Raw genomic sequence first — 24,790 nt, 5'->3', positions numbered from 1 at the left:
ATAAATCGAACAGCCTTTAGACGGTGGAACTTGAGGGAAGTTTTGGCCGTGCTTTTTGCTCATGTTCACTGCTGTTCCCCTCCCTGAGAAAAACATGAAATCAAATGACCAGTAACCAAAGGTTTTGAATACATTTTTGATTCTGCAGCAAAACTCTTCCTTCCACACCCCTGCCCTGAAACACTTTTTTCTTCTTTGAAGGTTGTGTGGTTTAGGGGGCAGCTCACTCCCTACACTTTTGCACGCAGAAGGTCCCAGGAATAATCCTTTCCATCTTCAGGCAGGTGATGGGGCAGGACCTCATTCTGTCTGAGACCCTGGAGAAGTACTGCCAGTCAGAATAGACAGTAGAGGGCTAGGTAGACACATATCCCTTGGTTTGAGCCAGCTTCCTAGACACCCCCCTGTCCCGGTGTGTTTTCTTTTTGGGTCTCAAAAAAATCATGATTGCTTCCAGGTGACTGATTTTATCGAGCATTCATTCCTGTTTGTTGGTAGGGAGGTCCGTCTTCTGGGGGAGAGTGGGTTTGTTGTGCAAAACCTCCCCTCCAACTGTAATTGCACAACCTGGGTTTACTGGTCTGCGATTGAGTCCCACCTGATACTAGCAAAGTCTGGGTGTAAATATGTGCATGCCACACACATTGCACACATATCCCCAATTCAGGGTGAGGTCAGCTGACTTGGGTGGTAGAATTTTTCATACCAAAGAGCAGCCAATGGTCAATTACTTGATTTATTTGTTTAGACCATTATTGGGGGTGCTACTTAGAGGGAGCTTACTGGTCTTGGACTTAGTGGGAGTCTTGCAGTGTACCTGGGATCACACATTTGATAGATCTGAGTGTGAAAGCCCTGAGAGCAGCTTCCTTTAACCTTAGAAAAGGTGACTGTCATTCTGATATGCACCATATCATTCTAATATGGCACATTCTCACCTTCATCAACCTGGAGCTAATGAAGCTTGTAGTCCAAAACATCTCAGTGTGCCAGGTTGGCAAAGGCTGATGCAGTGCACTTTTAAAAAAGGTGACTGTTCTGTTCTCCCACCTACCACCCCTCTTGAGAACTAGATGGGCTTCAAATGGAAAAGCTGAGGGGTGATTTTTGATCTTTCAGTATTACCGTATGCTGAGCCCAGGAGGAAAGAGGGAAATTCCAGCTGACACTCATCAAAGGCCATTTATACACATTTGCGTCGCACACCAAACATTGCCGCCTCTATGCCCCCAGAGACCAGCTACTGGTTCTTGCACGGGGAAGGTGGGGCTTGACGTGGGGGGAGTGTGTGTGTGTAATTTATACATGGGGACTTAAAACAAGATGTAAAAGGGCAAGTACTGTTCCTTGTAGACTCTCTGGTGTGTGTTTTTAAATTTGTCATAAAATGGATTTGTTTTAGGCAGGTAATAGCTGCTACCAGCCCTCCTGCTCTTGAACCTGTTTCCTGTTAATGCAGAATGGGAGATCTCTATCCTGCCTAGCAACCTGTTTTCTCCTTTCCCCAACTTTCCCTTTTCTTCTTTGTACTTTTGCTGCTGTTGTTTCTGTTGGCAGATTTGGATCTCTGCGGTGAGAAATGTTCATGTGCTTCTTTTCTCTTTTCCCCCAGGAGGAATCCCAGATCTTTGCTCTTCCTCAGAGGTTCCAGGTGAAGATCAGAAGGAGATGGAAAAACCCACACAGAAGCCACCCAGCAGTGTAAGAAATCAGACTTTAAATAGCCAAGGCTACATAAAAATAATAATAATAATGATTAAAGCTGCAAGCCCTGCTAGACAGACACAGGAGTAAGTCCCAATGAATTCAGCGGCAAGTATTTCCGAGTATGTATAGAACTAGGCTGCGAGAATGCTAAACACATTGTAAATGCAGTGAGGGTAATGATATCAGAATGACTTTTTCTTCCAATGAACTACTCAGGTTTGAGGACTCTGGCATTTTTAGTCTGTCCATGTAACTGGAAGGAAGTTTCTGAACTAGAAGAATGCTGCATAGCACTTTTAATGAGCCACATGCTCTACAGTAAAGTTGATCGTCCCAACTACTTTGGGAGGTGCTTTTTATTTTGAAGAACTGGAGCTGAAAGAGCACTCTCTTTTAAACCGCCCTGTGATAGTCATTGAGGTCCAAGGCTGGTGCTTTTATTCCTGACCCAAGATACAACTATTTAAGTATTGTGAGGCTGCGGGGAGAGTCCATTCCATGGTTCAGTGTCTGATCCCAAACTGCCTGGCTTTGTTGAGTGCCACTTAACTACAAAGAGATGTCTCTTAGATTGTTTCTGAGAGGTAGCTGCCTTATGCCGTTGGCATATCTTATTCACCATGGCCTACACTGATGCCAGCAGCTCTCCAGGGCTTCAGGAAACAACTTTTCTGAGCCCTTCCTGCAGACACCAGGGATTGAACCTAGGATCTTTTACATGTGAGGCAAATCCTCTGCCACCAAGCTCCAGCCCTTCACATAAAACTGTTGTAGTTTTGAAGACTGTATTATTTGAGAAAACATGTAGCCCTGTTTCATTCTGTATCACGGACAGTTACAGATTGCTGTAGTTTCTAATAGTTATTAGGTAGATTTTGATCTCGCTACGCCTCCAGTTTGGTGTGTAAGATGCTATCTTCCTTTCCCACACAACCTTTTTAGATCAAAGAAATAAGCAACATTTGGAAACAGCTCCATCCAGTGAAAGATGCAGTCCCACTCCCCTCTGACTTTGAATGCATTGCCTCTTGCTAACGGAATTGGAGCCCACAGAGGGTCCCTGAGAAACATTAGAGAGTTATTGGTGCACTCAGAGAAGCACAGAGATTTGCAGAACCACAAACAAAATAAAAAAGCAAACAAAACTGCAAAGGAGCCCAGCAAAGACTAGATTGACCTCCAGGAGCTCAGGAAGTTGAGGATTAGGTGGGAAAGACTTAACAGAAAAGCAAAGACCTGCTTGAACCCTTGACAGCCTATATTATCATGGAGGAAGGCATAATTGGAACAGTGTATATAAAGGTATATTCAACCTTACCAGACCCAGGACCCACTTTTGACCCAAACATGCATTTGGGGACCCATTTCTTAATCTTTTATTGCATATTTGCATAGTGGTGGTGCTTCCTGTTGCGACTTATCTTGGATCAGGCAGCAACCCACCTTTTGAATATCAGTATGCTGGGAGGTGAGGATTTATGGCAATATTTTGTTGCAGGTTTTTTGCTTTTTTATCCTGTTTCTAAGTAAGCAGGACACCATATATTTATTTATTTGTTTGTTTTTTAAACACATTCAGTAGACAGAGGGGAAACCCAAATTACTCATTTAATCCCTACTCTGTTTTTTTCCTGTAAGGGGCCCATTGGAATTTGGGGTATATAACTCTACATTCATTCATTTTCTCTACAGGGATCTTCATCTGAGTTTGAAATCGTTGGAGCTGAAGAGAAAAGGTCTTGCCAAGGAAGCACCGGGAAATCGGTATGTTAATCCAAACAGATTGTTTAGATTGAGACGCAAAAGGGGGGGGGGATGTTTTATGGGTCGTGTCGTCTTGGAAGTTCCTTTGTTACACTTTGTGTGTGCGTTTAGTTCTGATGTATTTTTTTCATACAATCTCCTTGTGTGGTTTGATAGCTCAGAGACAGGGAAATATAGAGGTCTCCAGAAGATGAAAGCTAAACTAGTCAGCAGGTTTTATTGAGCAGTTGAACTATTTTATATTGCATTTCACAGAGTAATTTAAGCAAAAGAAAAGAAACAACAAAGGTATCTGCCGTGAGCTACTCGCAGTCTTCTTTTTTTCACATGGAGAAAAAGAGATGTGCTGAGGAAGAAACGACAAGGGGTGCTCAGTCACTGGAATATTTCCCCTCCCCATGTCGTGGTCTTGAACTGGAAGCAGCAATGAGTTGCTGTAATCTGTAGCCACGGATCTTGTGGCGCAGAAGGGGTGCTCAATCCTTTTGCTGTGGACCTTTCCTTTCACAAAACCCTCAGTTTCCTTATGCCCCAGTATGATTATATCCATACCCCTCTTTTTTCCTCCTTCATAGAGCTAAAATCAGCTGGGAAGTTATTGATGCTGGGGAAATTGGTACTGGAAAGAAAGAGAGAGCTGCTCCCTCTTTGTAGAACTTTCTGCTCCAGGTTGCTGCTTCTGCAACTGAGTGCAGTATGTGTAAAAAAGGTAAAGGGACCCCGGACCATTAGGTCCAGTCGTGGCCGACTCTGGGGTTGCGGCGCTCATCTCGCTTTATTGGCAGAGGGAGCCAGCGTACAGCTTCCGGGTCATGTGGCCAGCATGACTAAGCCTCTTCTGGCGAACCAGAGCAGCGCACGGAAACGCCGTTTACCTTCACGCCGGAGCAGTACCTATTTATCTACTTGCACTTTGACGTGCTTTCGAACTGCTAGGTTGGCAGGAGCAGGGACCGAGCAACGGGAGCTCACCCCATTGTGGGGATGCAAACCACTGACCTTCTGATTGGCAAGTCCTAGGCTCTGTGGCTTAACCCACAGCGCCACCCGCATCCCACAGTCTGTGTAGTTTGCCCCTAAATAGGTGATTGTTTCAGGACCTGACTTGGGCCACCAGCTGAGTTTCCTTGCGCTGGTGCGCTGCCACTCACAGAGGCTGTAACCGCACAAACCAGGCACGTGCCGCAGTTTTTTCATTTGGCCTCTTTCCCAGAACAAGCTGATGGGAACTCTCCTACTGAGAAGTGAGAAGCGTAATCTGAAAGTGCTGCTGTCAAGAGGCTTCTCTCCCTCCCCCCCCCTTTCTTGCTCACATATGCAAAGCTGTGTGGTGGCCAGCTACTTCCTTCTCCTCAGTGAGATGTGTAGGCTCACAGGCTTGGGCAGCCAGCCAAGAGGATGGCAGAGAACTCCGCTTATATCCAGACAGCACTTCTCAGGAAAGGGGCTGGGGAAAAAACCCAAGTGATGAAATGAAACGGACTGGAGCAATCTAGCGAATCCTTCTAGATCACGTGAACCAGTGTAATGCCGGCAGTGGTTTTAGTACCTGCTTTAAATAGCACCCCTGCCTCTCTGAAAGTTTTACAATCTTTTAATGCAGTGAATGAGAGCTCTCACTTCACCTTCATAAGCGAGGAGCTCTGGAGATCTGACAGATATCTCTGGATTTGGCTATCTGTTCACTTCTCAAGCCTATCTTCTTAAATAGGAATGCTCTCCCCAGGGAAGTTCGCCTGGTGCCTTCATTATACACCTTTAGGCGCCAGGCGAAAACGTTCCTTTTTAACCAGACTTTGGTTGATTCGATTGACATCCTATGCCCTTTTAAAATGGGGGGGGGGGTTGGGGTGGTGTTTTTTTATCTTGATTATATATATTGTGGTTTTATATTTTGGTTATGTTCTGTGAACCACTCTAAGACCTCTGGGTATAGGGCGGTATATAAATTCAATAAATAAATAAATTGATACATGAAAATATTCTGTTAAAACATTAGCCCGCAAACAATTTGCCTTGTTCATTTGTGCTGGTGAGTTGCCCCCATCCTGTCACATCAACCCAGCTTGAAATTGGATCTGGCCAGTGGCAGAACAAGGTATACATTGCTGTCCAAACCAGTGCTAACCATGAGGGAGAAAAGAGACTCTTCCTCCAGAGAAATACTTTTAAATAGCTGTTTCTTAGCAAGAATCAGACCCTCTTTCCCTAGCCAGTTACTTCTGTTCCCGAGCCAAGTGCCTCCTCCTCGATCTTGCCCATGACTTTCCTAGGGCTATTACGCAGAGCGAAGGGGGAATCCTAACTCAATTATTTTAAAGCTGTCGCAGAACAAGTCCCTTCGTGCGTTGCTCTTGAGCCAGCATGGGCGAGGCACAAGAAACAGAAGGTTAAAAGAAACAACTCTTACATAAAAAGTATGTCCTTAAAAAAAAAAAAAGATTTGGAGAAGGTGTGGAACAGGCCTAGTGCTTGAGGAACTAGGTGGGGCAAACAGCCATGCATATTTAAGGCACACACAATGGGGGTTGTTGTTGTAATGTCAACAGCTTGGCTTGCTGTTAGTTGCCTGTAGTAACTGCTTCCCAGGCTTTGCAGTAAGTTAAAGAGCCTTTCCCCCAGATAAGTTGGCATCGTGTCAGCCAATGTGGCTCCTGCCACATCTCCAGGCTGGTGTGGTTAGGCGGCTGTGAGCGGCTCTCTTTCAAGAGGCAGCCATGTTTGGCTGCTGGCAGAAACAGCAGCTGGTGAACTCTGGTACATCACAAAGCTTTATGATTTCTTCTGACAACCGGTAAAAGTTGTGATGCTCCAAAAGGTGCACCGTCTGCCTTAGGCTGCGCAGTTCTGTGCCACTTGTGATGTTATTACATTGGAATCTATAATGTTTAATCTGAACATAAATTGTGTTATGAATGTCCATTGGACATTCTCAGGATCTGACTGTCCCAAGGTAAAAGGTATCCCAGGTTTTGTGAGCAGGAAGCACAAGCAGAAACCAGTGCATACAACCGGAAGAGCTGTGACTGCAAAAATGGCACCAAGCTTGTCGTGCAATATGGTATTACTGAAATGAATTCATGGGGAGCAATTGATGGGAAGTATAGAAACTTTAGAGAACTTAAGGGGAAAGCGTCTAGACCTTGAGCAGTCTGGGAGATTGATTCACAAGCAGTTTCTACTACAGTCAAACCTCGGTTCCCGAATGGCTCCGTTTTTTAACATTTCGGCTCCCGAACACCGAAAACCCAGAAGTAAATGCTCCGGTTTTCGACACGGCTTTTGCTTGAGAGCAGGAAGCTCTTGCAGCCAATCGGAAGCTGCATCTCGGTTGTCGAACGTTTCGGAAGTCAAACGGGCTTCTGGAACGGATTATGTTCAACAACCAAGGTTTGACAGTACTGCTACTGCTCCCAAATGAGACTGAAGCTTTAATATTAACTAGGATACTACAAGTAGCATCTGAAACATTTTCCTAGATATTTGGGATAGCTGTTGCCATCAGAGTAAGATAGTGCAAGGTCTTTTGCTTCTTGAAAAAGGCTTTTGCCAGTACACCCAATGGGCAGGGACTACTGGCCGTGGTGTAGTCAGAGAGCCGTAGTCCAGCAACACCTGCAGGGCTCTGGTTTTCCCCATCCCTGCTTTGGGAGACTGGTTGGAACCTGCCCAGAGTACAGTTGTCTTCCTTGGTGTAACTTCTATTGAACTAGAAACAGATGAGGCAATAAAGATCTGGCACCAAAGACACACTATGATTCCTGTGTGTATTTCCCTTATGAGTCAGCAGCAACAGAGATGGACAAAGTCTCTTGCAAGACTGGGGTTTTTCATTTTGTGGACCAAGTTCATAGGGGCATGTTCACGGAGAGGCGGAGAGGATGAGTCAGCTCATGAGTCCTGGGTGAAAGCTGCTCTTTCCCTGCCTTTTACCTTCAAGGATTCCTTTCTGATGGGCTGCCTGCAAGGTGACTCTTTGAGCTGGCATGCAGCCTGATCTGGCCATGCTTGCTACATCTACGCAGGGTGACATCCCTTTCCTGACCTGGATTGCTTGGCTGTGAATGGTGGCTTTCGTCTCCGAGGCAACCAAGTAACTAATCAGCCATAACAACCCAGACCAGGTTAGTGCTCCACTATGCCTGGCTCAACCACGTCAGGGAGGAGGGTGTGGCTCAGCAGCTGCCTGTCAAGGGCAGGTGTGCCATAAACCCAGGACCTCGTATAAAGCGGGTGCATTTCAGTTGTCGAGCTTCTGACAGAGGGACGCATGTGCCGCCAGCACTTTGGAATTGAAACCAATTGGAACTGAACAGCAAGAGGTAGGAGTGAGAGAGGTGGGGAAAGGGGGAGCGAAGTTAAGGTGGAAGTGGTGGTCCAAGTTGCAGGAGTGTTTTTCTTCATTAAAGGTAAAGGGACCCCTGACCATTAGGTCCAGTCGTGGCCGACTCTGGGGTTGCGGTGCTCATCTCGCTTTATTGGCTGAGGGAGCCGGCATACAGCTTCTGGGTCATGTGGCCAGCATGACAAAGCCACTTCTGGCGAACCAGAGCAGTGCACGGAAATGCCGTTTACCTTCCTGCTGGAGCGGTACCTATTTATCTACTTGCACCCGGGGGTGCTTTTGAACTGCTAGGTTGGCAGGAGCAGAGACTGAGCAACGGGAGCTCACCCCGTCACGGGGATTCGAACCGCCGACCTTCTGATCAGCAAGTCCTAGGCTCTGTGGTGCCACCCGGGTCCCTATTTTTCTTCATTAGCAGTGTGGAAATTACAGAGAATGGAATGAATAGAATCCTTATTCAGAGGCACTTGCTAGAGAGTAAAGAGTTGTGCTCAGCTTTTTGTTGTTATTCATTGGTTGTCAGGTTTTTGCCTGCGCTTCTGGAAGGGCCAGAACATCTGCTTTGCATGCAGAAGGTTCAACCCCTGCATCTCTGGGTAGGACTGGAAGGGAACCCTGCCTAAAATCCTCAGTCGGTCTGTGAGGGCAATGCTCAAGTAAAGGGACCAATGATTTGACTTGGTATAAGGCAGGTCTGATGAGCTGGTTCCTAGGAGTGTCTCTGTTTCCAGTCTCCTTGTGGGAGACAGAACATTTCTGAATGCCAGTTGCTGGAATCCTTAAGAGGGGAGAGTACTCTTTTGCTCAGGCTTCCCACGGGCACCTGGTTGGCTACTGTGAGAGCAGGACGCTGGACTAGATGGGCCATTGGCTTGATTCAGCCTCTTCTTATGTAAGCTACCACACTGTCTTCCCAGGAAGCCACATGCCATAATTCCAAGTATACAGACCAAAGACATGCTGCCTTGCTCAGTGGTGAAGGAAAGACACCAAGTACATCATCAGAGACACTTTAGTTATCATTCATTCATTCGTCCTTCGTATATTTAGTATGGAAAATGAGCTCTGAAACTGAGTGCTGGGGAGCCCAGCCACAAATCAAACTCAGAAGATATGCCAGAGTCTCCTGTCCTTAAAGTGCGTGGTAGGGCGGGGAGGGGGGGACCCAAGTCTGTAGACTTCTGCTGCAGAGTTCAAGCACCCCTGGAGTTCTCCTACATTACATGCTGGCTGTTTTCTGTGTTGAAGTGTCAAAGGAATTTTTCAGCGCTCCCAAAACGGCTGGTCCAAATTGGTTTAAAGTCCTTTAGAAGTTCAATTAGTTGCAACTGGAAAAAACCTGAGAGGGGATTATTTTTAGGCACTACTTTTAGGTGGCATTAGAAGCTTGGAAGCAAACTAGTTCTGGCAATCCTTTTTTTTTTTTTTTTTACTGGCAAGGTCACCTTAAAATATTTAGCAGTCTGAGGTGAAGGGAAAATGGCACATACACAACTGGACTAGCAGTTGAATTTTTCTTCAGTGCCAGCAATGAGGGGGTGTCCTACTCTGCGCCTAAGGGTAGCAGGCACTAAACTATTAAGTGAGACACACAGCTCTGTCCTTCAAAGAGAAGAACAGCCAGGGGGGGGGGCATCCACTTCTGTTCTTAGCATCTGCCGCCTGAGGCGGTAATCTTACTTTGCCTTAATAGGAGGGCGGGCTCCATTTGCTGCTTCCAGCTAAGGTGCCTTCAGGTGGAATTTTCAGCAATAATAGAGCCAGGGCAAAGGTGAAAGGGGCATGGGTAATGCAATGAGTTCTTCTGGAAGTGCAGAATACCACAGACAAGGGCAAGTGCCTGAAAGCCACTGGATCTCTCTGGAATCATCTCTCATGCAGGGCCTCAAGGACTAAACACTGGCCTTGGTGTTTTAGCCCAACTTTTGAGGAACCAGAGTTGGACGTTAAATTATGCTTAGAGTGCTGTTGAACATTTAGACCATAAAATGAGAGCAGTTTTGTACTGTTCACACTCCCGGTCAACCCACCTTAAGAAAAGAGAGAGGAATTTATTATTATTTTGTAAGTGGAAGAGCTGCATACAACGGCAACCCAAAAGACCAAGGGATTGGCGAAGCTGAAGTGTTTGGGGAAGGGCTGTGGCTCAGTGGCAAAGCATTTGGCTTCCATGCAAAAAGTCCCAGGTTCATTCCTGGCATCTCCCAAGTAGGGTTGACAGAGACTCCTGCCTGAAGTCACGGAGAGCCACAGCCAGGGGGCTGACTTGGTATAAGGCAGCTTTCTATGTTTTTTGTTTTAGAAAAAAACACCACTCAAGGTTGCCAGGGCAGTTGAGTGGGACTGTGAGGAGGGGAAGTCTCCTCTTCCCTCCCATGCCATCTTGTCCACCCCCCACTCTGCCACTGAAGCATAGGGGCAGCTTCAGGGTGAGATTTTCAGAGGGAAAATACCTTGTCCAGGAAAAGCAAACCGTGCCCTCCCCCCAACATGGGGACTCTATCCAGCCTGCTCACTTTGTAGCTGGTATTTCTTTAAATAAGTCCAGAGTAACTCATCCGGAGACAAAAGTGTTGCCAACTCCAGGCCTCGGATGAAGGAAGGAAAAGGTGGCAAGCTGCTTCTCTGAGCCTGCCTAAACTTCGCCCTTATTTGCCCTCCTCCCAGATTACAATGTTTCTGCGCCTCCGTGTCTTTTGCAGGACATTGAGCCACTTCAGAACGAGGACGGCAACCTGATGCTGCACCTCCAGCGCTTGGAGAACACGCTGAGTCTCTTTGCTGAGGAGTCGGACAAAACACAGCTCTTTGCCCACCTGGGGCGCATGGCTCTGGAGTTCAACCGGCTGGCCTCCAAGGTGCACAAGAACGAGCAGAGAACATCCATCCTTCAGGTTCGAAGGCTGCTGGTAGATGTGCATAGTTCATTTTGCTTTTTGGTTTTCATGAACAACTGTCTTGGCTTCCTCTCTTCTCTCCCCCCACCCCACCCCAGATCCCAATGAGTGGCCAAAACACATGCGCCTGGCCTTTCTCCCGTGTAAACATTACACTTCCATGTGCCCCATCACTACTTAAATGCACTTACTGTGGCGGGGGGCAGGAATGTGATGCACCTACCCACAACACTTTCCTCCCGCAAAAATAATTTTTATTTCTGACAGTACGAGCTATTTGACTCCCTTGGAAGATGGTGAACTGTCCTTCATTGGAGGTTTTAAAGCAGAGGTTGAATGGCCATCTCTCAGGGATTCTTTAGCTATCATTCCGGCATTGCAGCTCTACAATTCTATGATTCTATTCCATACAATGTACTGCTCCTGGAGCAATACAAGGCACCAGACATGCCCATGCCTTCCACCCGTTACACCCATCCATTACAACAAAAGTGCAACTCAGTACGAGTAAGCTCAACATACATTGCAGATTAATAATAATAATAATAATTTTATTATTTATACCCTGCCCGTCTGGCTGGGTTTCCCCAGCAGATAAAAGCAAAACAGGAGATCAGGATACAAGTAAGCAGAAGTAAGAACTTAAGATCAGCTATTGCACCAACCAAGAAATATTACAAGCCACATAGCTGTTTTGGCCCTGTCATTTTATCACATTTTAATTTCTCCTTCCAGGGCTGTTTCTTTGCCTTCCTTTTCACTCACTCCCCCCTTTAAAAACAACAACATGTGGCCAGCATTATCACTCCCATGTGATGGATGTTGAACCACGCCTGGGAAATAGCAGCAGCTGTGCAGTGTGTTTGCAGCTGAGCTGAGTCTTTAACTGGGAACTTCTAGATCACAGTTCCACCTTTATCCACTACTGTACTGATAGCAACAATTAAGCCCCATTGACTATGTGTGTTTCCAGTCACATTGCCACCAGACTTTGCGTTCAAGTACTCTCTAAAGCCACCTGTCCTCTGGCACGCTGTTGACCTCATAAAGGTTCCTGACCACTGTTCGCAATGTTGTCGATGAGGGAAACACTGGCATTTTTGAATGAAGCTTCACTTTAGTTTTTCTTCCGTCATCTCTTCTTCCCTTTCCAACTAGGAAGGGAAACTTTGAGGATATGACACACCCTTAGTAAGGCATCAGACACCCCCCACAACCTTTCAGGTCATAAACTCACCACTAAAAGACTTTTCCCTGGGGCAAGCCATTGTGCAATTGGCCATTTAAAGGGTGATTTATAGTTTGTTTCAGTAAATTAAACGAGGGAAGTCCTCAAGAGGAAGGAGAATTGCGTTATTTTTTTTTTTATTCCCTGGCAGTGATGCCCAGATGTGCGTCCTTCTATGGGCCAAACTGAACAGGATGTTATTCCGTGTCATTTGGCATTGCACAGTTTACAAAACACCATGACAAATAACCAGCATGCTGGGGCGGGGGGGGGGGGGAGAGAGAGAGAGACTGTCATATGGGGATCTGGAGGACTTTAACCCTTTTGTCCCAGTCAGTCCCAAAGAGGTGCAAATACAGGCTGCCTCTAATCCTGACTAAAGTGGCTGATATTCTTTGCACCTACCGTTTGCGACTTTCACCCCATTGCGAATAGCAGGTGTGGAGGGCAGGGCAACAGGGGCTGCCTCTGATCAGAACCATGATGGGGCAGAGGTTTAAAGTCTCCTGTGATCCCAATCCATCTCCCCATACCCGTAGTAACTATTAGTTCCCCCCCCAAAAAAGTCATGCAAGGTCCACGTGAATAATATCCTGTTTACTTTGGCCCTGCAGTTTTAATAGGCAGATATAATTCCTGCTTTCTTATTCCCATCTTTCCTCAACATTAGAGAGAACCAGAATAGTTACAGTGTCATACCAAGGCTATGTAAGTGCAAATTTTCCTCACTGGATGAGCTCGAACCAGGGGCCATCTCTCAACCTAACCTGGCTCCCAGGGTTGTTGTGAGGATAAAATGGTGGGGGAGACCAAGTCTCTGTCCTGAGTTCCTTAAAGAAAAGGTGGGATATAAATAGCAAGGAAGACGGGGTGGAATATAGCTTTGGCATTCATGTCAAAATCTGAGAAAAGGGTTCATGGGATTGGGGACTAGGAAATTCAAATTTCAGCATCGACAGCTAGCTAAGAGCAGGTGGCCAATTGCCAGAAGCTGTTTATGACCAAGAAAATGGCCCTTGGCTAATAAGATATAACTCTTTCCACTGCTGATGCTTCTTGTACTCCTCCCCCATTTTTTTTTATACAGGCCTTGTGTGAGGAGCTGCGAAACGAGAATGAGGAGCTGAGGGCAAAGTTGGAGAAGGAACTAGAGCAAAGGAACCAGGTTTCAGAGAAGCTGAGGTGAGGGCATGTCAGGTGGGAAAGGAGAATACAGTCATGCTGGGCAGAGCAGTGATCTAGGCGTTTTCATTGTGTGTCTGTGTGTGATGACACTGAAGTTAATATTGGAAGCCTGAAGCTGGTGGAAACTGCCCCCTTGTCCCTTGCCCTGCTCTGCTCCTAGTGAGTTTTCTTAAGGCCCATCAAACTGTGCAGCCACCCTGTGCAAGCATTAAAGAGCCCAAAAGAAACTTCCAGTCCTGGATTTGAGAGGGGAGTGCAGTTATGGCAGAGAACACAGGTGCTTAGAAAGTTCATTTTAGAAAAGGAATTAATTCTAGTTCATCCCTTGCAAAAAACCCCCAAAAACTAATTCCATTCCAGTTCATTTCACAGTTCGCTTGTGATGGTGCTTGGCAGATATTTTTCAGCCTTCAGAATTTTGCAAGCTGTCCTGCTAAAGTATAAAATACACTGCAAGAACAACAGAACATGCAAGCATTTTATTTTTCCCAACAGTTCTGATCTTTAAGCTTTAAACAGCAGCATCACTTTTCAGATAGGTAAAAATGGCAAATGTAGTGGCCACGATTACGGAGTTATGTGCAGTGAAACACATGTGCACACACACATATATAATTAAAATGATTTTAAAATCTCCCAAATTTCACTGCAAAGGAAATTTAATTCATGTTCAGTTGACCCAGAACTACTTTCAGGTGTAATTCGGAGATTTATTTTTTAAAAAAATAATTTGGTAAATTAGTTCATCTGAATAGTTCATTCCAAGCACTGGGAGTCCAACCCACCTTGCAGCAAGGAACAGAAGGAGTGGAGCCACTCCCTGAAAAGTAACAACAATGGTGGGAAATCCCAGAGAAGGATAAGGGGAATTTCCTTGCATTGGGTGGCACAGGGTGAACCTTGGAAAAGAGACCCTAATACCTTGGTGCTGCCCTTTTTTTCCAGTAAGTAATCCCCAAATCACTCTGCAAGTGTTTGTCTGAGCAAGCCCCATCCTCAAGTTGCCATATAGTGCAACCGTCTGAAGTGCATTGGACGGAATGTACTTAGAAGCATTTACATGACTGAGATTCCTGATAAAGTCTGGTTCCCTATTTGCACAGAGGCCTCTAAGTGCCTTCAGTCAAACCTGCATAGCAGCTTCCTTCAAGCCATGAAGGTCTAAAAGGAGCAAGTGGACTTGGGAACATGGATGCAGCAGGGTTTGCATGCATGCCCCTGCCCCTCCACACACTTTGAACACCCCTGGGCTCAGGCAAACACCTGCAGAGGGCTAAAGATTCAGCCTTTCCCTAGCCTGAAGATCATGAAGTCCTTTGGCCTTTTAAGACCCAACCAGCAGTTCCCTAGAGACAGCAGACACTGGTGTCCTGATTGCTTTGGCTGGGGAAGACCCAAGCTTCTCTGAATAGCTCGGCTTTCACCTTCTTGATATTTCCAGTCAAAAGAGCTTTTAAAAGTTGTCCCTTGGTCTTCGTGGATGAGATGCTGCCCTCTAGAGGACCTGCCTGGTTGTGACTTCCATGTGCTCTGAGCTGTTCTCCATCATTGTCTATAACAGCAGAGCTGGCCCTCAGGAAAGAAATCTTGTCCTGAAGTCTTGTTCTGCATCACATTCTGTTGCTGAGGGGGGTGCAAGCTTTAGAATGGAAAAGACTTTGACGCCAGGAAAACCTCCCCGTAAAATCTAGCCACCATACCAAGCAAAAATTCAGAACAAACATAGAAGTCTTGCATTTCAAACTTCAGGGGCAACTGTCCTCTTTTTAATTTACTTGCAGATCTTAGTAAAGAAGAAACTTTACCAGGTTCCATGGGGATGTAGACGCTGTATTGATTTGAACACTGCCATTGTTAACATAAAAGTGAACTAAGAGGCTCATTTTTTTTCCCTTCAAAGGTTATGTTACTTTAGAGTAATGAGATCCTCATTGGCACTGACAGTATGCAACCAGGATCTGCCTCGCAAGCCAAACAGGACAGGTGGCTGGGGCTGCCCACCTGTCAATCACATGCCATCCTTATGACATCACATGGTTGACAAGTGGGCCTGGCCTTGTGCTCTGATCCCAGAGGCTTAAAAGGGAAGTGGGTGGAGACTCAGAAAGCCTTTTCCAAGTCTCCTCCTGCTTCCCTTTGCAGTCCCTTTAAGATAGGAACCTAGAGTTTTTAAGGCAGGCCTATCATAAGTAACACTGAGCCACTTGTCTCGGGTGGCAGAGGGGCAGCCGAGCAAGCAGCCCCCTGCACATACTCCCACCAGTGTGTCAGAACAAGTGAGCCCTTTTGCCAGACACTCTCATGCCATGTGGGGTTCAGTTGCTGGCAGCTGCATGGCTGGGCACTGTGGCGAACCTTTTCCAGACTTGGGAGCAGCTTCACCGTGGCGTTTACAGTAAGTGGCAGCCCTGGCACACACCATGGGGCAGAGGGGCTCTGCCATGCCTCAGCTGGCAAAATGTCTTTGGTCAGCTCCAGCCAGAAGAATGATTTCTCTTCCCTCATGTTCGTTTTGCTAATATTATTCCTTCCCAATGTAGGTGTGAGAATCTGGAGCTCAGGAAGATGGTGATGATGGGCAGCAAAGAAGGAGTCAAGGCGGAAGGCGTAGAATGTGCTGGACTGCAACAGGTGGGGGGCTTTTCCCTATGAAACAGAGATGGAGAATCTGAGGCCCTCCAGAAGTTGTTGAATTGCAGCTGCCATCATCCCCGACCCTTGGCATTTTGCCTGGGGATGAGGAGAATTGGAGTCCAACCACATCTGGAGATTCCCCAGCCCTGCTATAAAACCAGATAGTCTGTTCATCTTGCCTCACTACCCTGGGCCTGATCTTGCAGGATAACTGTTCAAGAGCGCAGAACTGGAATGGAATGGCTGTTGGACTTTCTGCTCCAGCCACTTGAAGGCTTAAGAACTGCCTCTCCCCCACCCGCCACCCCCGTATGCATGCATTAAACATGACAATAAAACCACCCTGGTAGTTATTTGCCTTTCCAGTGCATATTGGATCATGGTTGTTGTGGGAGAAAATAGGCCTTACTGTTCAGTGCTTTGGATGCTGGCTTTGGGAGGGAGAAGCATGGGTGCTGCTCTTGAATCGTGAGCTGCTTGCTATGATTGGCTTAGCCGCTTCTCAGGACCTTTTTGTGTGTCATCATTTCAGAAGGGGGTCGCAGAGGAGAAAGCCACGGGGAAAAGCATGTTGGGGTCAAGTGAAAAGAAAGTGAAGATCCTCGAGCACCAACGCAATGAGGTAAGCCGGACATCTGCCCCAAATGACCTAAGGCCAGAGGAGAGCTCAGCACATTTATTATTTTAAGTGTTGCATCTCCTGCCCCTTAAATGCACAGTTTCCTGAGGCAACTCACAACTGTAACCAGATGAAGTCACAATACTAACCCGGCAAGCGGAGAACCCACAAACCACAAGGCAGGGCAGTGTTGGATCACGTTGAAAGTCAGAGCAAAGAGCAGTGCTTTCATTCCCACCCCCCAGGGAAGCCTGGGGAATGAACCAGGGAAGGGCATTCCAAAGGCAAGGCTCTCTAGGGAAGAGCCACAGAGGTGGATCATCTTGCAGGGTTCAAGCCCTGGCATCTCTAGGTAGGGCAAGGAGAGACCCCTGTCTGAAAGCACGGAGGACCAGTCAGTGTAGACCAGGCATAGGTAAACTCAGCCCTCCAGATGTTTTGGGACTGCAACTCATCCCTAGCTAACAGGACCAGTGGTCAGGGATGATGGGAGTTGTAGTCCCAAAACAGCTGGAGAGCCAGGTTTGCCTATGTCTGGTGTAGACTATACTGAGCTCCGTGAACCATTGGTCTGGCTTCCTACATTCTGCCACAATCCAAAAGGCCCTGTTGCCAGTTACTTGCCTCACTTGAGAAGATAGGGATAGCCTGATGAGGACCTCTGAAGACAGTCTTAAATGTCAGGCCGATTCATGTTGGGAATAGACAGTGCTTCCCATATCTCCAGGAACCTGACATCTGCCCCCCTCCCACTTTCCTTGGAAACATCGAGATCTGATTCATACCCTCGACATATTGAGTGAGCTGCTGCTCCGTGATGTTGCCATGTGGCCTAAGCTGTGATCCCACAATGGTAGCCTGCATTAGCAGCAGGGTCAGGTGCCTTTTTCTCTTCAGCCCAGGATTGTCTGCTGACAATGGCTCTCTGGGGTCTCCTGCTGAGATCTTCCCTTTTCACATTGCATCACCTTTTTTAACTGGAGATGCCAGGTGGGATGGAGCTGCAACAGTAGCATCCTGGCAGCAGCATTACTGCCATGTATCCAAAAGAGGTGGCAAGGTCGGGGCTGCATTGGTGCAGCAATGGAGCCAGTCCAGTGCCGCTGCTGCTCAACTCCAGATCTACTACTGTCACTCTCTTCCTCCTGCCTCCGATAAGCAGCAGCAGGTCTGCTGCTAGGCATTTATTGTTGCAGGAAAGCTGCTCCTGCTGTTTAAGAGAGGCCCAAGGTCAACCAGCTTTGGGTGCTATCAGGTTTGGCAATCTATGCAGAGCCTGAAGGAGGCTATTCCTGTAAGAGAGTTGCTGGACAGACTAGAAAGCGCTGGTGTCAGGGAACTGACATCGGAGCCAGAGGCGGAGGGAAGGCTCTCAAGTGATGCTGGAGAGGGACCCAGCAGGGAGAGAGGCAGCTCATCAGCTGTGGAAGGAAATCAGCGCAACACCAGGGATAAAGGGGGGCAGATGGGGGAATCGGCGAGAGGGCTCCAGGACTCTTCGCTGGACACCAGCGGGGAGAGCACGGGTCCTCTGCTACCCACACCCTCCCTGCACAGAAGACTTCCGCGCAGGGAGAGTAGGAGGAGACTTGGCGTCAAACAGCTTTTATGCTGGAAAAGGTTTAAGAAACGCCCACTGACGGATTCTGCTAGCGACTGAGGCAGCCACGAAGTGAAGGGCTGTCCAGACAGAAAAGGTTTAACAAGCCAACTTAGCCAGGAGTGGCGGCAACTTACGCACGAGCAACCCCTATATTCATCACAGCTGGCAATATAGTGCTTTGGCTACTATATTGTAGGGAATTGAGTAGGGAATTGTAGGGAATTGAGATTCTGTCCTTTGATAACTCTGTGCCTTTCCTTCTAGCTGCTGGAGGTAAATAAGCAGTGGGATCATCATTTCCGGTCTATGAAGCAGCAGTACGAGCAGAAGGTAATAGCAGGGTACCAAATGCCTTGCACAAATGAAGTTTTATAGGTGACAGTTATTTCACATAATACGACACCAAGAGAACTTTGTGTTTCTCTCATATGCCTTGTCGGAGGGGAAGAATATTAACAGGCATGTTGCTAGAGGGAAAACTGGGTCTCTCTATGGCACTGACTTTTTCTCTCTGGCTTTAATGCTTTTTATGATAAATGTTTGTCTGCCATCTTACTGGCCTGCATCGATGCACCAAACTCAACATACGGTTGACAGTCAGACAGAACAATCAGGTAGTTGTTGTTGTCTGCCATCTCTTAATCTCATTACTTCGGTTAGCTTGGCTTGTGCTATATGCCAGATTTTATTTACCCATTCCTTACGTGTTGTGATCCTAGAACTTTTCCCATTTTTAGCTATAACAAGCTGAGCAGCTGTTAATAAACCAGAGATCATTACCTATTGAGTGGGCATGTTTTCATGATAGATTTCCAGTTGAACTGGTTTTAATTCCAATAAAAATTCATAACCAGTTGTCCTCTCAATATCTCTTTTAATCTGACTTCAAAACATTGGAATACCAGGGCAAGGCCTCTAGGGTGTGTGTGTGTGTGTGTTTTGTCTGAGATGTCCCATTTTATCAGCATTTTATTCTCATTGCTCTATAGTATTCTTATACAGTCAGACAAGAGATACTGCATATTTTTAAATGTTTGCAGTATTTCTAGCTCTGTTCTGTGGTTTGTTTCATGTTTCATGTCATCTTCCCCTCCTGGCAGATAACAGATCTACGGCAGAAGCTTGCTGACTCCCAGAAAGCCCTGGGGGAGCTGGAGGCAGAACGAGAGCAGAAGCAGAGGGATTTTGATCGTAAGCTCCTGCTGGCTAAATCCAAGATTGAAGAGGAGGAGGTGAGTCTGATAAGAGGTCCGACACTCCCTGGAAATGCATCAGCACCCACCATGGTCAATAGTCAGGGATGATGGGAGTTGTAGTCCCACTCACAAGTTCTGCATCCCTGTTATAAAAGATGAGACCAAAGATACTGAGCATGGGATACTGAGCCTGTCTAGTGTGAAGGTAGATGAGCTAGATAGTATATTTGACCAGAGAGGATAGGACATGGGTTAGAGGGATGGACAGGCAGTTTGAATTATGATGGCAAAGCTATAGCCACTTGCATTTGTTGAGATTTCAGCAGGCTACCCAGTTATAGACAATTAGTCAGTGGCAGGTGTGGGGAACTTTTGGCCCTCCAGATGTTGCTGAACTACAACGCCCATAATCCCTTGGCCATTGACCATGCTTTCTGGGGCTGATGGGAGTTGTAGTATAGCAACACCTGGTCTGGGACAGTATGTTCTCAAGAAGGTAAAGGAATCTGCAAGGCAGGAGCCTGAAATTTATTTTTAAAATCTTCCCCCAATTCTCATTCATTTCATTTCATTTCCAGTTCTTCTACTTCTGGTTTTGAGGCACGGAGGGAGGGTGGTAGAATGTGGATCTGTGGTCCTAAGGTATACGGCTGTCTTGACTTTTATGACTTTGTCTTTCTCAGGCAGAAAAGGAGAGACTTGCCGGTGAGGTGAAAGACCTAAAACAGAGGGTGAAATTCCTTCAGGATCAGTTGGCTCCAGTCACCAGGCAAAGGGAGTACCAGGAGAAGGAGATTTTACGGCTTAATAAGGTGGGTAATATACTTCTGCTTCTCTGTAGGCATGCCAGTTTTTCCTACCCTAGGTTATGAGCTTACAATATCTGCAAACATATTGTTTACTGATGCTAAGCTGCTGTGGAGAAAAGACCATTTTAACTGTCCTCTCTGTTCCTGACTCCTCTCAGGCCTTAGAAGAGGCCCTGAACGTTCAAGCCTCTGCTCCTTCCCCTTCGGCCTTCAACAGCCCCATTGAACCTGGAGCATCTGTCCGGCATCAGGAGGTGGTGACCCAGAATGAGCTCCTAAAGCAACAGGTATGGCAGGCTTCCATGAAACTAGGACTGCCCTTGGTTTGACACCATTTGTGAACACAAAAGTTATTTCCAGAAAACACAGTGTCCCTTTTGCCTCCTAAGCTTGTGCCTCCTAGGCTGGGGCAACCCAGTCAGATGGGCAGGGTACAAAGTAGTTGTTGTTGCTGCTGCTGTTGTTGTTATTGTTAACGTCTTTGAAGCTGGGCTCAAAACACGGTTATGCCCATTGCCTTTTCCTGACATCAGCGTTGGGACACTTGGCGCTTGCCTTACATTGGGGTTGTATCTCTGTGAACCAAGGACTTCACTGCCTCTTGTTCCCTGCCAGGTGAAGATTTTTGAGGAGGACTTTCAGCGGGAGCGGAGCGACAGAGAAAGGATGAACGAGGAGAAGGAGGAGCTGAAGCAGCAGCTGGATAAGCTTCAGAAGCAGTTGGTGCTCACCAACAGCCAGGTAGGAACCCAGAAAGCACATTCTGGTTTCAAAAAGGAAGCTGTGCAATGAAGGGGATGACAATTAGGCCACTCTGAAATCCCAGCCTGCTGACTGATCCAGCTGCCCTGTGCTTTCCAAAATCCAAAAGACTGCTCCATAGCCTTTCTATCCACCATTAGTTTCGTCTCCCATGTTCCCTCCCGCCACATCAGTGTCCAGTTTAGGCACTTCCACTTCTCTCTCCCCCCTGTCCTTATCAGCCTGCTTCCCGTTGCCTTCTCCTAGGCCTAGCCGTGATCTTCAGGGGATCCCTTCTATATCCTGCATTGCTGCACTAAGACTGTCCGCCTTCTCCCAGAGGGTAGCCAGGAGAACAAAGAGGCAAAATCTCACAAAGCGAAGGCATCTTCTGGAAGTTCTTCAGAATCGGGATGCAGTTCACAAGCCACAGTTCAGTCACTTCACTCCTATAGCAGGGCTGGGGAACCTGTGTCCCTCCAGGTGTTGCTGAGCCACAGCACCCGTCATCTCTACCCATTGATCATGCTGGCAGGGGCTGATGGGAGTCCAGCGGTGTCATGGAGAGCCACAGGTTCCCCATCCCTGCTCCACAGGCTGCTCACATCTGCTGCCTGTTTTATCCTTAAGGGAAAAGAGATAATTGTGTCATTTGTTTTGGAAGGAGAGGGGGAAGAGGCATGCCAGTAAGCAAAGACAAGGTGTGTTCAAGTAAGATTGGGTAGTTGCTCTCTCAACCAGAAGTGGTTCTTGCTGTCTAGCTTGTCCGTCAAAATCTAGTATGGCCTCTTACTTCCCTCACTCATGTGACCTCACTGGACCTTTGTAAGAGTATGCTGGGGCAACCTCTCCTTATATCCACGCAGAGGCCTAGAGCCAAAGAACTGTGTTATGTGCTGCCTTTTGTGCTCCACGAGGGCACCCAGATTTGGAGGGAGCTCAGCAGCTCTAGCAGATTTGAGCAGAATGTTTGCATTTAATTTGCCTGGCCTCCTTCCCAGCGTGCAGTTGACAGGGAATCCTTTAGCTCCCCACTTACCTGTGGCCTTCTCTCTCCCTGCCAGATGCAGATTTTTAAAGAGGACTATCGTAAAGAGAAGGAAGAGAAGGACAAGTTCAAGAAGCTGCTCAAGCAGCACAAACAGGTACAGAATGCCATGCTAGGAAAAGCACTGTGCTGAAAGATATGACTGCTCAGGCAATACCAAATTTAGGTCACAGCCAGTTGAACTGCTAGGTGGACTGTTCAGAGGAGCTGGGAGCTGGGGGCACTGTTATACAGTGGCTCTACTCCTTTCTCCTGTTATACAGTGGCTCTACTCCTTTCTCCTGGGCTGTGTTCAGAAAGTGGTGTTGGGGGATGAGTGTTCAGACCCCTGGGCTCTCACTTGTGGGGTCCCTCAGGGTTCCGTCCTCTCCCCCATGCTTTTTAATATCTATATGAAGCCGCTAGAAGAGATCATTGGGGTTTGGGCTGGGTGTTCATCAGTATGCAGATGACACCCAGTTCTACCTCTCTTTTAAATTAGAAGCAGTGAAGGCGGTGAATGTCCTGTGTGAGTGCCTGGAGGTGGTTGGAGGATGGATGGTGGCTAACAGATTGTGGTTGAATCCTGAAAAGACAGAAGTACTGTTTTGGGGGGACAGGGGGCGGGCGGGTGTGGGGGACTCCCTGGTCTTGAATGGGGTAACTGTGCCCCTGAAGGACCAGGTGCATAGCCTGGGAGTCATTTTGGACTCACAGGTGTCCATGGAGGCGCAGGTTAATTCTGTGTCCAGGGCGGCTGTCTACCAGCTCCATCTGGTACACAGGCTGAGACTCTACCTGCCCACAGACTGTCTCATCAGAGTGGTGCATGCTCTAGTTATCTCCCGCTTGAACTACTGCAATTCGCTCTACGTGGGGCTACCTTTGAAGGTGACCCGGAAACTGCAGTTAATCCAGAATGCGGCAGCTAGACTGGTGACTGGGAGTGGCCGTCGGGACCATTTAACACCGGTCCTGAGAGATCTGCATTGGCTCCCAGTACGTTTCCGAGCACAATTCAAAGTGTTGATGCTGACCTTTAAAGTCCTAAACGGCCTCGGTCCTGTATACCTGAAGGAGCATCTCCACCCCCATTGTTCAGCCCGGACACTGAGATCCAGCGCCGAGGGCCTTCTGGTGGTTCCCTCATTGCGAGAAGTGAGGTTACAGGGAACCAGACAGAGGGCCTGTCAGTAGTTGTGCCCGCCCTGTGGAACACCCTCCCATCAGATGTCAAGGAAATAAGCAGCTATCCTATTTTTAAAAGACGCCTGAAGGCAGCCCTGTTTAGGGAAGTTTTTAATATTTAATGCTGAATTGTTTTTAACACTCGATTGGGAGCTGCCCAGAGTGGCTGGGGAAACTCAGCCAGATGGGCGGGGTATAAATAATAAATAATAATTCTTCTTCTTCTTCTTCTTCTTCTTCTTCTTCTTCTTCTTCTTCTTCTTCTTCTTCTTCTCCCCCCAACTTTGACATGTGGCTCAGATTCCAATCACTTGTATAATTTTTTGGTAGCTTCCTTAGGGCCAGTACGTACTAGGGATCAATGAATGAATCGGGTCACTTTTGCATGTGTTCACCTACAAGTCCATTCTGTCCCAAGTTAATCTGAATAACCAACTTGGATGACCTAAAAAGAGGATTAGACAAATTCATGGAGAATTAAGCTTTCAGTGGCTACTAGCCACGATGGCTATGCTCTGCTTTCATGGTTGGAAGCAGTAATGTTTCCAGTTTCTGGGAACTGCCAGAGGGGAGACCGCTCTTGTGTTGGGGTCCTGCTTACTGGTTTCCCACAAGCACTGGGTTGGCCACTGTGAGAGCAGGATGGTGGACCAGATGGCCAAGTGGCCTCTTCCTATGATATTCTCTTTGCCATGACGCACCCATAAATTATTTCCATACATTGTGGATGTTTTCCAGTCAAATTGAACCCTAATTGGGCGAAAGGTGTGAAACTTCTAGCCCCAAACTGGATATTACCTATTTTTTTTACATAATAATGTGTTTTTCTTTCAGGGAAAGCAACCAATTACTAATGCCATTGTGGCTGATAATTTTACCAGGGTCCTAGGTCTCTCTCTCTCTCTCTCTCTCTCTCTCTCTCTCTCTCTCTCACACACACACACACACACACACACACACACACAGAGAGAGAGAGGGGGGGGAGGGAGGAGGGGAGGGAGAGAGATCTATCTCTGTAATCCACCCCAGCTGGTAAGGACTGGTTCTGCCCCACAGACTATAGGGCATGATATCCCATTAAATTGACAGTGTCAGAGTTGTCTGTAGATGGCTTTCTGTTTACCTATCCAGGGAGATCAAAACTGCTTCTACATGTAGGTCCAGATTAGATCTGAGTCATTTTTATCTTACTATCCACTGCTTTTATTTAAAAGCTAACTCCTTTTTCTCAGCCTACGCTTACTTTTTCCTCCTGGCAACAGTGAGATCAAAATACAGTGAAGGGGGCATAGTGTTCCTTCAGTCAGCCCAGGATGAAATGTTCCTGGATGAAAAGTACAGGATAACCAAAAACAATAATGCTTCCTCCTATTGATGCCCAAATATTCCAGTAGTAAATCATTAGCCTTGTGTATGGCTTATCTGTGTTTGCATCATTCTCAGCCTCCTGCTTTCTCACTTACAGCATTCTGGTGACAGGCTTCATGCAGAGCCACAGCCAGGACCGGTGGCCCCAGTCTGCCCCATGTACCAGTTCCAGTGCCCCACTCCAGTCCAGCCCCACATGTATCATGGTTATGAGGAGTGGCAGCAGATCCATTACCCACCAGCGGCAATGCCAAATGAGCGTCCTCCGGTTCAGAACTACCATCGATTCCCTCCTGTGAGTTAACTAAATCAGAAGGCATCAGGGCTGTGAAAAAAGGCAGCTGGGAACTGGAGGCTATAAGTATAAAGCCATCCATTGCTTCGTTAAAAAATAAATGAAGATCAGAGTCTCAGGATTGTGCCAGATTCTGTGCAAAACTCCAGGTGTAAGCGAATGCCCAGAACGAGCAGCTCTGCTT

The 24,790-nt window shown here is 47.1% G+C and overlaps 1 protein-coding gene across 6 annotated transcripts in view; it reads left to right on the top strand.

The window, feature by feature from the left end:
• The window catches only part of TNIP1 (TNFAIP3 interacting protein 1), a 55,970-nt gene that overhangs the window by 27,121 nt on the left and 4,059 nt on the right, over positions 1-24,790 (top strand). For 4 of the 6 annotated variants that reach the window (XM_082211773.1, XM_082211774.1, XM_082211772.1 and 1 more), the window contains 13 exons: positions 1,613-1,701; positions 3,400-3,471; positions 10,519-10,725; positions 13,029-13,123; positions 15,667-15,757; positions 16,293-16,382; positions 18,247-18,312; positions 19,083-19,214; positions 19,862-19,990; positions 20,146-20,274; positions 20,603-20,728; positions 21,793-21,873; positions 24,409-24,606. In XM_082211773.1, coding sequence (XP_082067899.1) covers positions 1,613-1,701; positions 3,400-3,471; positions 10,519-10,725; positions 13,029-13,123; positions 15,667-15,757; positions 16,293-16,382; positions 18,247-18,312; positions 19,083-19,214; positions 19,862-19,990; positions 20,146-20,274; positions 20,603-20,728; positions 21,793-21,873; positions 24,409-24,606 — 1,505 coding nt within the window. The remainder of the gene's footprint in view (positions 1-1,612; positions 1,702-3,399; positions 3,472-10,518; positions 10,726-13,028; positions 13,124-15,666; positions 15,758-16,292; positions 16,383-18,246; positions 18,313-19,082; positions 19,215-19,861; positions 19,991-20,145; positions 20,275-20,602; positions 20,729-21,792; positions 21,874-24,408; positions 24,607-24,790) is intronic. The other 2 variants (XM_082211777.1, XM_082211775.1) reach the window with 1 other exon arrangement.

Source organism: Podarcis vaucheri (genome assembly GCF_965113315.1).
Source record: "Podarcis vaucheri genome assembly, chromosome: 2".
Taxonomy (NCBI): Eukaryota; Metazoa; Chordata; class Lepidosauria; order Squamata; family Lacertidae; genus Podarcis; species Podarcis vaucheri.
Note: the sequence above shows the minus strand (reverse complement) of the source record. Positions and strands in the feature narration are given on the sequence as shown.